Raw genomic sequence first — 12,740 nt, 5'->3', positions numbered from 1 at the left:
ACAGCGAGGAGGCAGGTAGGCCCTCCCGCTGTCCTGTAAGCTGTTCGGGATGCCACGATTTCGCCGCGGCTATCCCGAACAGCCCACTGAGTTAACCGGCACTTTTTACTTTTGCTTTTAGCCGCGCGGCTCAGCTCTGAGCGCGCGGCTGAAGGGTTAATAGCGCGCGTCGCCGTGATCGGCGCTGCGCGCTATTCGCGGTGGGTCCCGGCTTCACTATGATGCCGGGCCCGCCGTGATATGATGCGGGGTTACCGTGTAACCAAGGACGTACCGGTACGTCCTTGGTCCTTAAGGGGTTAAAAGGACATGGCTGAACTGGAGAGTGTGCAGAGGAGGGTGACAAAAATAATTAATGTAATGGGAGGATTACAGATAAAGACAGGTTATCAAGCTTGGGGTTATTTAGTTTGGAGAAAAGGCATCATAGGGGTGATTTGATCACAATGTACAAATATATAAATGGATGGTACAGAGATCTTTCTAGGGATCTTTTTATACCTAGGCCGGTAACCATGGCCAGGGGGCATCCTCTACCTCTAGAGGAAAGAAGGTTTCACCATCATCACAGACAGAGATTCTTTACTCTGCAGGCAGGTAAAGAAGTCGGCACAACCTAAGTCCCGCTTTCACCCCTTCATGGCTTATCCAGGTATGGCACAGGACGTTTAGATGCACAACTGGCGGTGCTCATCCCCATAGACACAGTCATTCAATGATGTCTGATTTAATAGACAAGTTCAAGGGGGGCCTGGATGTTTTTCTAGAGAGTAATAACATTAAAGGTTATGGATAGTAGATTTATGGGGATAGAACATTGATCCAGGGACTTGTTCTGATTAGGTAAACTAGAAAAAATGGTCAGAACTGACATTTGATGAAGATAAGTGCAAGATAATACACCTTAGTTATAAAAATTCTGTGATACAGTTCTAACCTTGGTATCTGAATAAAGGGATTTAGGGACACTTCACTTCAATGTATCTCTATGGTAGAGCCAACATGCCCCGTTCCCGGGGAGAGCCGGGATCTCATGCAGGTGATTGTGGCGGGTCTCAGCAGTTAAGGCCCCCCATGATCTAAAAATGATCCGCTATTCTTTGGATAGGGGATATGTTTTTCTGCATGATATGTCTCCTTTAATATTATTAGCTTTAATCTATAAGAATTTTTTATTCAAGCAGGTTTCAACAATGCATTTTCTGTAACATGAACCTGAATCTTATAAGACAGTCATGTGTTCAGTTTTCTATCATTGCTATATCAGTTAAGGAATCTTATTGTGATTTTAAATAGAAACATTTTACACATAGGAGTGCATATACCTATTTAATAATCAGAGGAATGTAGCTGTGTCCTGGGGATGTTTTTTTTTAAACCAAGGCAAGGGTCACATCACAGGTTCCCAAGCCTATTATCTGTAAGCCTACAGCCTGCAGAAGCCTTGTTTCTGCTAATTGTTTTGCTGTGTAAGTACTGAGTTTTAACAGTAGTACCGCTTCAGTGATTCAACTGGTTCAAGACAATAATTCCGTCGATTGTTTTTACAGTCCGTTGTTTACAATCCATGACATTGTTTATAAAAATTATAAGGATATTGTGAGAGAGAATTTAATGACCATCAGCTCAAACTTTTTTTCACCTTACATTGACAGAAGAAAACACAGTTGCTTCATTTTCAAGCGCAAAATCTGTCTTCAGCAGAAAGGCTCTGGTAAAGATGCAGCTCCTCAAAGATGTTGTGGGAAACGATACTTACAAAGTAAACAATAAGTATGATGATAAGTACACTCCACTCCCAGCAGAAGAGATCATCCAGCGGGCAGAGTTTCTTATTGGGCAGGAAATCTGCTATGACCTTCTGGGAAATAACTGTGAACATTTTGTCACACTGCTTCGGTATGGAGAAGGTGTATCTGATCAGGTAAGGTGCTCTCATTCAGTTATAACATTATTTTATTTTACTAGAAGCTGGAGTGGTGGGGATCCGGCACTTACAGGACTAGGGCAGTGTATGGAAGCGGAGAAAAGTGTGAATGCAGAAAAGGCAAAATGTGGACATCAGTGGTGCACCTCAGCATAAGCAACGCGATAAAGCAGAAAAGAATCCAAAACGAGATTGCAATCACCATCCACAACATTTATTCAGCAGAGTGTAGGCATAGACAAGCGGAGGCAGGGGCACACCGGGACAAGTTGGCAAGTTGTTTCGCGCTGGTTTGCGCTTCTTCTGGCCGGAGTAAAAGTTTGTAAATGGTGAGTGCAATCTTGTTTTGGATTCTTTTTTGGTTTATTATTTTATTTTAATACTACTAATAATACACATATTAATTCCCTAATAAGTCAATGTTATTTACATATATGGGTCAGGCCTAGCAGCGGCTGACAAAGTTATTACAATGCTAATAATCAAATATACCTATTCCCAAGTCAGGGTAAAACAAGATTAACAATGAATTGAGAGTTGATTATAAGGAAGAACCCAGCCATGATCTTTTTTTAGAACTTGTGAGTGACTAGTTACAGTAAAATATACCCAGTAACACACAGGTGACGTCTTCTCTGATCAGTCATTTACTTTGCTTTTCCTCTTCATTCTGCTCAGACATCCATTCATGTCTCAACTATGCAGTTTGTTGCCCAGATGTCTTTGGATTGTTAACCTCTATACCAGCTTCTACTATTGTCACACATTGCGTCTTGTACCCTCTAAACAAAATAATTAGGCAACTGTACCCCCCTAAGTAGTGAAATGATGTCAGTATGCAATGTAAGTAGATTATTTATGCTACTGTGCCCCCAAAGTAGTTTAATAGTACCACTGTGACCCCCCCCCCACCCTTAGTAGTTTAATAATTTCACCCCCCTCTAAGTAGTTTAATAGTACCACTGTGCCCCCTTAGTAGTTTATTAGTGCCATGTCCCACCTGAGTAGTTGAATGATTCCACTTCTCCCTAGTGGTTTTATAATCCCACTGTGCACCCTTAAGAAGTTTAAAGGGGTTATCCAGAAAAAAAACTTTTTTTTTTATATATCAACTGGCTCCAGAAAGTTAAACAGATTTGTAAATTACTTCTATAAAAAAATCTTAATCCTTTCAGTACTTATAAGTTTCTCAAGTTAAGGTTGTTCTTTTCTGTCTAAGTGCTCTCTGATGACACGTGTCTCGGGAACCGCCCAGTTTAGAAGAAAATCCCCATAGCAAACCTCTTCTAAACAGAAAAGAACAACCTTAATCCTTTCAGTACTTATGAGCTTCTGAAGTTAAGATTTTTTAATCTAAGTAATTTACAAATCTGTTTAACTCTCTGGAGCCAGTTGATATAGATAGATATATAAAAGTTTTTTTCCTGGATAACCCCTTTAATGATTCCACTGCCCCCTAAGTAGTCCCTCAAAGTGCTGCTTTGCTTACGTGCCCCCTAAAAAATTCAATAGTGCTACTGGGCCCCCTCAAAGTAGTTTAATAGTGTCATTCTGCCCCATTAAGTTTTATAGTGCCACTGTGCCTCCAAATAGTGCCCAAATAGTGCCAAATAGTACCTAATTCATTTAATAGTACCACTGTGCACTAAATGTAGTTTAATAGTGCCACTCAGACCCCCCCCCCCCCCCCCCAAGTAAATTAGTGCCAATTTGCCCCTTAAGCCCAGCAAAAGTTCATACTTCTGGCAGTGCTCAAGCAATATCTTAATCTCATTTCTATCCCGGAATAGTGATTAGTAGCAGCTGTGGCATCCGCAAAAGATGCCAAATGATGAAGAAAACAGTATACCAAAAGCTAATCTACTACAAGAAAAAGATTGTGGCGCTCACCCGTTCTGTAGCTGTATTTATTCTTCTATTATAAGCAGTAACATGCCAGCGGATATCACACAAGCTAGTGTAAGTGTAAGATGGAATAGGTACGAGGGAGTTCAAGAGACGACACCCATTTCTCGCTGCTAGGGCACGTCTCTGACAGCTTGATGACGGGACAGGTACTTCTACATATGCATACAGAGGGGAGGGACAAACCTAGATAAAAGTATAATTAATAACATCCTAGTTACTTTAAAAGAATATACTTTAATAACTCCTATCATTCAGGCCCAGTGGACCTAATCCTTTGAGTTTTTCAAAATCCATCTTATTTCGCATTTTTATAGAGTGATGTGACAATCTTGTGTTTTCCGGGCAGACATTCCACACAAATTATTTGTCCATTGAATCCAATAGGCCCATTGTGGTCTATAGGGATCTCACGGCATGTAAAACAGTAAGATAAGCAGGACCGTCTCGGCAGCACAGTGGAATGGGAGACCACCACTGGTTCAAGTCCTGGGTTGGGACAGAGTGTTACAGTGTTGTGGTTTAGCTTTACTTTCCTGGAAAAGCTGCTGAGTTGCCCATAGCAACCAATCAGATTGCTTCTTTCATTTTTCACAAGGCTTCTGCAAAATGAAGGAAGCAATCTGATTGGTTGCTATGGGCAACTCAGAAACTTTTCCTCTGGACAGGTTTTGATAAATCTCCCTCTATGGGGGAGATTCATCAAAGCCAGTGTAGAGAAAGAGTTGTGTAGTTGCCCATAGCAACCAATCAGATTGCTTCTTTCATTTTTGAAAAGGCATCTGCAAAATGAAGGAAACAATCTGGTTGCTATGGGCAACTCAGAAACTTTTCCAGGAAAAGCTGCTGAGTTGCCCATAGCAACCAATCAGATCGCTTCTTTATTTTGCAGAGGCCTTGTGAAAAATGAAAGAAGCAATCTGATTGGTTGATATGGGCAACTCAGCAGCTTTTCCAGGAGAGTAAAGTTTAACCACAACACTGTAAGACTCTGTCCCACCCCAGGACTTGAACCAGTGGTGGTCTCCCATCCACTGTACTGTCAAGACAGTCCTGCTTATCGTACTGTTTTACATGCCATGAGATCCCCATAGACCACAATGTGCCTATCGCTTTCAATACGCAAAAAATCACAGAGTTTAATGCACTAGTCATAGTTCCCTATACCGTTAAAGAAGGGAGGGCACAATAATCGCCAATATGCGCATATGCGCATAAATGTTCGCAAATGCGGAAAAAAAACGAATATTTGCAATATTTGTGAATTCGCGATATTCGCAATTAAAATTCAAATTGCGAATATTCGCGAGCAACACTAATCATCATTCATTTTGCAGATTAGTGGGGGTCTCACCACTCAGACCCTGGCCGATCAAAAGATTTGATATGTCTCCTCAGTAAGCGCGGCGCGCGGCCAAGATGAGGCTGCGCTCCACATGGTTCTCCTGTCACATAGCTCGGGCACAGCAGGACCGAAAACAGGGCTCAGGTAGGAGCATGTCACTTACCTCCTCCTCCCAGACAGCTGAAGCTCCCGTTCCGTCCCAGCAGCCCATAGCTTCCTCCTTCTGTACAGTGAACGAAGCACAGCTACAGCTACAGCTACCACTGCCGCAAGCAGCCCCAGCCACTGCAGCTCCACAATATACTGCAGGGAGCAACATTCCTAACCCTGCTGCTCCTCGCCCACAATGGAGCTCAGAGGACTTTCCACCTCTGAAGACCTCTGAACTGCTGACCACCCCTCACGCAAGCAGTTTCACTGCTCACAAAATGGGAGATGACACAGACCCTGCTCCCCACAGCACTGCAACTCAGCATTTGCAGGCTCCCCCAACCCATACAGAAGTGCTGATAGATAAGCATTCCACAAAAAGCTCTGATGCTACAACATGCAGCAAGGTGCTACCTGTTTCCCATAGTGCTTCTAAACACCAAGCTTTTACTGCAGAACACACCCAGGTCCCAGGTCCCCCACCTAGAAATGTCCTGGACTGGGCATCTGAAATGGAAGTGGCGGATAATAGTTCTGGCAGAAGTTCCTGCGACTCTTCTGATGATACTGATACACCTGAATACTGGGTGGCTAGCCCACCAGCTAAAAAGAAGCTCTTCAAGACCCAACTGAAAAGCGGTACTCTACGTACACAGGCTTCCACTTATTCTTCCTCTGAAGACTCGCAGAGCTATTCAAGATGTACGCCCAAATCTTCCAAAAACCGTGCCTCCCACTCACCGCCTGGGCATCCTGTGCTGTCAGCCCACGGGGAATTGAGTGATGCTCTGCCTTCCCCAGAAATGGCAGCCAACACGCTAAAGGGTCATCCTGAGCTCCAAGCATTGCTTGCTCTCCTTCCTACGAAATCAGACATGCTTTCACTGGCAGACTTGAAGACAGCTTGGAGGAAAGACCTCCAGCCAGTCAAAGCGGAAATTTCCAACCTGCAGACTAGAGTGCAGAAGCTTGAAGACTTTAATGCCTCCATCTCCACGCAATTGCAGACCCTACAAGAATCAACAAAAGCCCTATCCTTACAGCACACCAATACGGTCGAACATATAGATGATATGGACAATAGAAACCATAGAAACAATATAAGGATCAAGGGCCTGCCTGAAAAAGTGCTTCCACAAGACCTGCCAGTGACATTGCAGAGACTTTTTAATGAGATCCTTCAAAAACCTTCTGACCACTTTATTGAATTGGACAGGGCACACCGGGCGTTGAAAGCAAGAAATCCAGACCCAAAACGACCGTGCAATGTTATATGCAGGGTCCACCACTTCTTACAGAAAGACGAGATTATGTGAAAAGCTCGCACTCTCAAGGACCTCAAGTACAATGGAGCCGCAATCCAGTTATACCCAGATCTCTCACTCCGCACTCTTCGTCTTCAGACGGCGCTGAAGCCTCTCTTGCAGATACTCCAGAATGCCAACATCACATATAGATGGGGATTCCCCTTTGCCCTTATTGCACGATATGGCGATACTACAGCGACCCTGAGGAGACCTGAAGACATCACACACTTCTTGCGTACCTTCAAGCTCCCACCAGTGGCTTTGCCCGACTGGGAATCTCTCTTTCTCATGAACACTCAGCGGTTACCTGATCTCCGGGCCCCTACACCTGGTAGCTCCCAGGACTCCCGTTCTCTGAACCCTCTACCACAACGTCAGAAGAGGAAGACATGATTGACATCCAGAGGATGCTGTCACCCTTATCTGACCTGCTCTGATACCCCTGATTGGACGATGTCAGGCGATGACATCGCCGCTGATTCGCGCGGACTTCTACATAACGATTTCATTCCGTTTTTCCTTATACACGTTGCATGTTGAGTACACGGCTAATACTTAATATTGCCTGGCTATATGTTGTTTACACTTTCTACACCTCTGTAGTACCAACACTGCTGCCTATCCACTCCCGACTTAATTTTTACACATCACCTTAACGATGCTATACTATGCCCCTGATTTCTGCCTCCCTTCCACAAGACCTCAAAGTGTTGACAACTCGACCAAATTGCCCCAGCCCTCTACCTTTTGTGCCAGCCCTCTGAACCACAGAGTGTTTGGCGTCATATGTATTATTATAGCCCTGGCCCTACCATTCCACCCTACGAACACACATGTTTGCTATGCGTTTACACGTTTGCATGGCTTTCTACAGCCTCGCCTTCCATGTTACCCCCGTTAGGATGCATGCCATGCTGGTCCTGGCATCACTGAGAGCCCTTATGGCTACTTCTTTTAGAACCTGTGCTGTCGTGACTGTGTGCCAGCTTCTTTGTCTTTTCTCTGCTCTTACCTACTGTTATTACCCTTCTTTTTATTTTAGGTCTAAACGGTCAAGTGTTCCTGTGCCTCTCGGAGTGGACGACGGGATAGCCCCTGGTCATCCGGGTAAGATGATCACCCTCACATACACACAACATGGCAGTTGACATTAAGGTAGTGTCCCTGAATGTTCAGGGCTTCAACACCCCAGAGAAAAAAGCCCAGCTACTTTACTCCCTCCATAAGCAAAATGTACACATACTCGCTTTGCAGGAAACCCACTTCAAGGTTTAGAAACTTCCCTCTATGGTCACACAGTCCCAACCCCGAAGCCAGGACGAAGGGAGTCTCCATAGCATTTCACAGGTCGTTACCAGTGCAGATCACCTCCACTAAATCAGATCCCAATGCTAGATACTTGTTCATCAATTGCACTATAGCGGACCGACACTTTACTGTGGCCTCCGTTTATGCGCCTAATCACGCACAAGTCTCTTTCTTACATTCCACCCTGGACCTTCTACGAACCTTTGCGATGGGCACTATTATCTTATGTGGAGATTTAAATGTGCCGCTTTTTCCCTCCTGTGATACCTCAACGGGGCATTCGACGGTCTCCCACTCTAAATTGAGGGCGTTGCGTAAAACATTACGCAACTGAGCGATGTCTGGAGGGCACTACACCCACATGGTAGGGATTACACATTCTACTCGCACCCTAGGAATTCATACAGCAGAATAGACTATATATTTTTTCCGCATCACCTCCTTCAACACGCCACTGTAGCCTCCATAGGGGTTGTGACACTCTCAGATCATGCACCAGTGTTCTGTTCTTTTGTGCTCCCATCCTTGTCCAAGCCCCATGCTTCGTGGAGACTTAATGAATCGTTACTCTTGGACACGCTTTATCTCCAGGACATCAAAGACGCAATCCTCCTTTTTGCGCAAGATCATGCCTCTGATCAAATGGCTACAACGGGGAAATGGGACACTTTAAAATGTGTTATACGGGGTATCCTGATGAAGCATGGGTCTAGGCTGAAGAGGGTGGCATCTGTCAAATTCCAATCGCTACTTAAAACCTTACAGGCCTTGGAAACACAACATAAACGTACACAACAAGATCAAGTATATAGAGAACTGATAAAGGTGTGCCATGATCTGTTAGACCCCATGAATGCAAAACACCGCTACTATAGGCAACTCACTGTTAGGGTACTCTATGATTGAAGCAATAAATCTGGTCGCCTCTTAGCCTCTGCCCTTTAACACAAGAAGTCTTCCACCTTTATACCAGCCATTAGAACGAACTCATGCGCCACCTCTTACCTTACCCCTGACATCCTAGCCACATTCCATAAATATTACTCGGATCTCTACAACCTGCCCAAACCGACTGCATTATCTGGCCAGACACAAAATCCCCCCTCTCTCCAAAGATACATAGAATCGACTGCGGTTCCCTCACTCACAGCCAGTTCCGCCCAGGCCATGGAAGCTCCCTTCACACTTGAGGAGTTGGAGTCGGCAGTTTCATCGCTGCCTGCGGGTAAAAGCCCGGGTCCCAATGGATATACAGCAAAGTTTTATAAAGTGTTGCGATCGGAACTGTCAACTCCTCTCATCATGGCTTTCAATGGTGTCTCTCAGACTACTCCACTCCCTCCCTCTTTCATGTCTGCTTATGTCACGGTAATACCTAAAGAAGGGAAAGATCAACTGCTCTGCCCCAGCTACAGGCCGATCTCTTTGATAAATGTTGATGCTAAGTTGTTTGCAAAACTCATAGCAAACAGGTTGGCGGTTCATCTGGGTTCTCTCATCCACCCGGATCAAGTGGGCTTCATTCGTGGACGAGAGGCAAGAGACAATACCTTAAGAGCCTTCTCCACCATCCATTGCGCCAAACATCATGGAATTCCTCTTTTACTCTTATCTCTCGACGCAGAGAAGGCCTTTGATAGAGTGGATTGGGACTCCTAACGGCCTCGCTCGTCCAAATTGGCCTGGGTGAATCCATGCGACACCAAATCATGGCCTTATATAAAAAAACCCCGAGCCCAGCTCCGCATTAATGGCCAACTCTCTGAAAGTTTCCCCATTTGCAATGGCACACGACAGGGATGTCCCTTGTCTCCCCTTTTATATGTTCTTTGTATGGAACATTTGCTAATAGACATTAGGCAGCACTCTGATATACGCGGGATCTCTCTGCCGCCATGCCATTACAAATGCTCGGCGTATGTCGATGATTTATTACTGTTCTTGTCTTCCCCTTTAGTTTCATTGCCCTCCCTACTAGCTGTGATAGGCAGATTCTCAGAGGTCAGTAACTACAAACTCAACCCCTCGAAGTGTGAAGCACTGAACATTTCTATACCCCAACACACCATCCGATCCCTACAAGCTTCATACCCGTTCAAATGGCAGTCCCATTCATTACAATATCTAGGCATTCAAGTCCCTTCGGATCTAGCGGACACATACCGCCTCAACTTCCCACCTTTTCTTTAAACACTGCGCTCCGACCTGGCCAGATGGGAGAGCAGGGACTTCTCGTGGTTGGCCAGGATTAATGTGTTCAAGATGAAAGTACTCCCATGGCTACTGTATCTGTTCTCGGGTATCCCGATTGCCTTGCCCCACTCATTCCTACGGGAGGTCACTGCGCTGCAGAATGGCTTTGTTTCGGCGCACCGCCACCCCGCCTAGCCAGATAGATCTTAATTAGGAGGAAGGAGAAAAGTGGTCTAGCGGTGACTGACTTTACCGCTTACTACTTAGATACCATTGTAACTAGAGTACTATATAGCTTCCATAATAGGCTCGGGAAGCAGTGGGTGGCGTTCGAGACTAGGGCCTCAAAGATTGACCTCAAGTCATTGCTCTGGCTGCCAAGAGACATGTTCACTAGAAAGTTGACACTAGCCCTCCCACCGGTGGCCGCTTCCATGATCGCTGCCTATAAGACCTACCTGAGGCGCCTATGCCTTAGGTCCACTCGTCCCACTGTTTGATAAACCGTCCTTCCCGTCGGCTCATAATTCCTCTATGTTACTATCCCTTAAAAGGAGTGATGCACCATTGCCACGTGACGTCTTGACCTGGACGGGTCTTAAACACATCTTAAAAATTTTTTTCCAAGATGTCCACCCCACGCCTACGCACCAATTGCAATACTACCAACTTAATCACTTTTATAATGCCCAGAAGGAACACCTGATGTTACAGAGAGATCTCACTGCGTTTGAGCGTATCTGCATATCCTCGGATGCTACTTACAAGCCCGTTAGCACCTCCTATGCTCTTTTATTAGACTCCTACATAAGCGACCCAATGGTTTTCTGCTCTGCTTGGGAGAAGGATCTGGGGTGCCCCATATCGGAGAAGGAATGGAAAACGGCATTCTCACGGTGCCGCAGGTCCTCCACGTCGTGCAAGTCGCAGAAGACAAATTACAAGATTCTCACTTCGTGGTACCGAGTACCCTCCCTTCTCGCACATATGTATCCAAATGTCCCGGACGTCTGCTTGCACTGTGGAGACCCTGGTGGCACCATGACACATGTCTGGCTTGAATGTCCAGCCCTGATTTCCTTTTGGTCACAGGTCCTTGATATACTATCCAAAATACTTACCCATCCGATCCCTAAAACACCTAAGTTGATCCTCCTTTCCATTCCCCTGACTTACCTTCCAAACTCATCCATAAAATTGCTCTTACATCTCCTAATGGCGGCTAGGGTGGTCATCCCTCGGTTATGGAAATCGTCCTCCCCACCTTTCATTTTGTCCTGGCTTCGAGAGTTTTCTCACATTCACAGGATGGAGGAGATCTTAGCTGACTCCAAAAATCAACTAGACAGATTCTACGTCATCTGGAGACCATGGACGGAGTTTATGTCTTCCGTGGACTTCAAAACCCTTCATTTATCTGACTAGCTGATTCCCCCATATCTTTATCTGCTTAAAAGCCATTGTTGGTTCTGCTGTGGTGTCTTGGGGTTTCCCGGTTCGTCTTCTCCGAGAGGTAAGCAACCATTCTCTACTAGACCTCCCCTGTCTCCCTACCTTCCTGTTTTTATTTTATCTCTCTGCTACCTCCTTCTCTTGTCTTGTTCTCCTTCCATCCATCCCCCTTTCCCATCCCCCCCTTTCTTTTTCCTCTTTCTTTCCTCCTCTCTTTCCTTTTCGTACCTACATTCCTACTCTCTACTTTCATTTACCTAGAGTTCAAGTATACCCATAGTTAGCGCCTCTAGAGGCTCCTTGAGCATTCACTGGGTACCACAAAGTGCACGACCGCCTGATCGTACACAGATGCCAAATTGGTTATGCTCTTTTGTATTCTTGTTGGATGGCCTTAGGAGTTTCTTTATGTTATTATGTTGACATGTTTTATGATGCTCGATATTCTAATTGGAACAGCTGTCCTGCTTGCTTATTGTTCCTCGCCTGATCTTTGAGGCTCTTGGTTCACCCTGAACACCTTCGTGTACGAAGGCTGTGTAAGACACTGTTTTTTCTGTTGTACTTTGTATACACATGACAAAATTCAATAAAGATATACTTTGAAGGAAAAAAAAACTCAGCACAGCCATTAATTTCTAAACCTTGCCAATAAAAGTGAGTACACCCCTAAGTGGAAATTAGCCATTTTGCCTCCCTGGTGTCATGGGACTCATTAGTGTGACAAGGTCTCAGGTGTGAATGGAGAGTAGGTGTCCTAAATTTTGTGTTATCACTCTAACACTCTCTAATAGTAATCACTGAATTTTCAATATGGCACCTCATGGCAAAGAATTCTGGCTTTATATAAAGATGGCATAGGCTATAAGAATATTGTTAGTACCCTAAATTGAGCTACAGTACAGTGGGCAAGACCATACAGCAGTTTTACAGGACAGGTTCCACTCAGGCCTCGCAATGGTCAGCCAAAGTAGAGAGTAGATGCTCAGCGTCACATCCAGAGGTTGTCTTTGGAAAATAGACGTATCAGTGCTGCCAGCATTGCTGCAGAGGTTGAAGAGGTGGGTTACCCTGTCCATGCTCAGATAATACGCCACAAACTGCATCAAATTGGTCTGCATGGCTGTCATCCCAGAAGGAATCCTATTCTAAA

At 45.0% G+C, this 12,740-nt stretch overlaps 1 protein-coding gene across 5 annotated transcripts in view; it reads left to right on the top strand.

The window, feature by feature from the left end:
• The window catches only part of PLAAT1 (phospholipase A and acyltransferase 1), a 121,872-nt gene that overhangs the window by 47,434 nt on the left and 61,698 nt on the right, over nucleotides 1-12,740 (top strand). For 3 of the 5 annotated variants that reach the window (XR_008891169.1, XM_056565403.1, XM_056565404.1), the window contains exon 3: nucleotides 1,656-1,924. Coding sequence is in view for 4 of the 5 variants with exons in the window: in XM_056565403.1 (XP_056421378.1) it covers nucleotides 1,656-1,924 (269 nt within the window). In the remaining variant the exon portion in view is untranslated. Of the gene's footprint in view, nucleotides 1-1,655; nucleotides 1,925-5,169; nucleotides 5,393-7,676; nucleotides 12,230-12,740 lie in introns of those variants that run through there. The other 2 variants (XM_056565406.1, XM_056565405.1) reach the window with 2 other exon arrangements.

Source organism: Hyla sarda, chromosome 3 (assembly GCF_029499605.1).
Source record: "Hyla sarda isolate aHylSar1 chromosome 3, aHylSar1.hap1, whole genome shotgun sequence".
Classification (NCBI taxonomy): domain Eukaryota; kingdom Metazoa; phylum Chordata; class Amphibia; order Anura; family Hylidae; genus Hyla; species Hyla sarda.
Note: the sequence above shows the minus strand (reverse complement) of the source record. Positions and strands in the feature narration are given on the sequence as shown.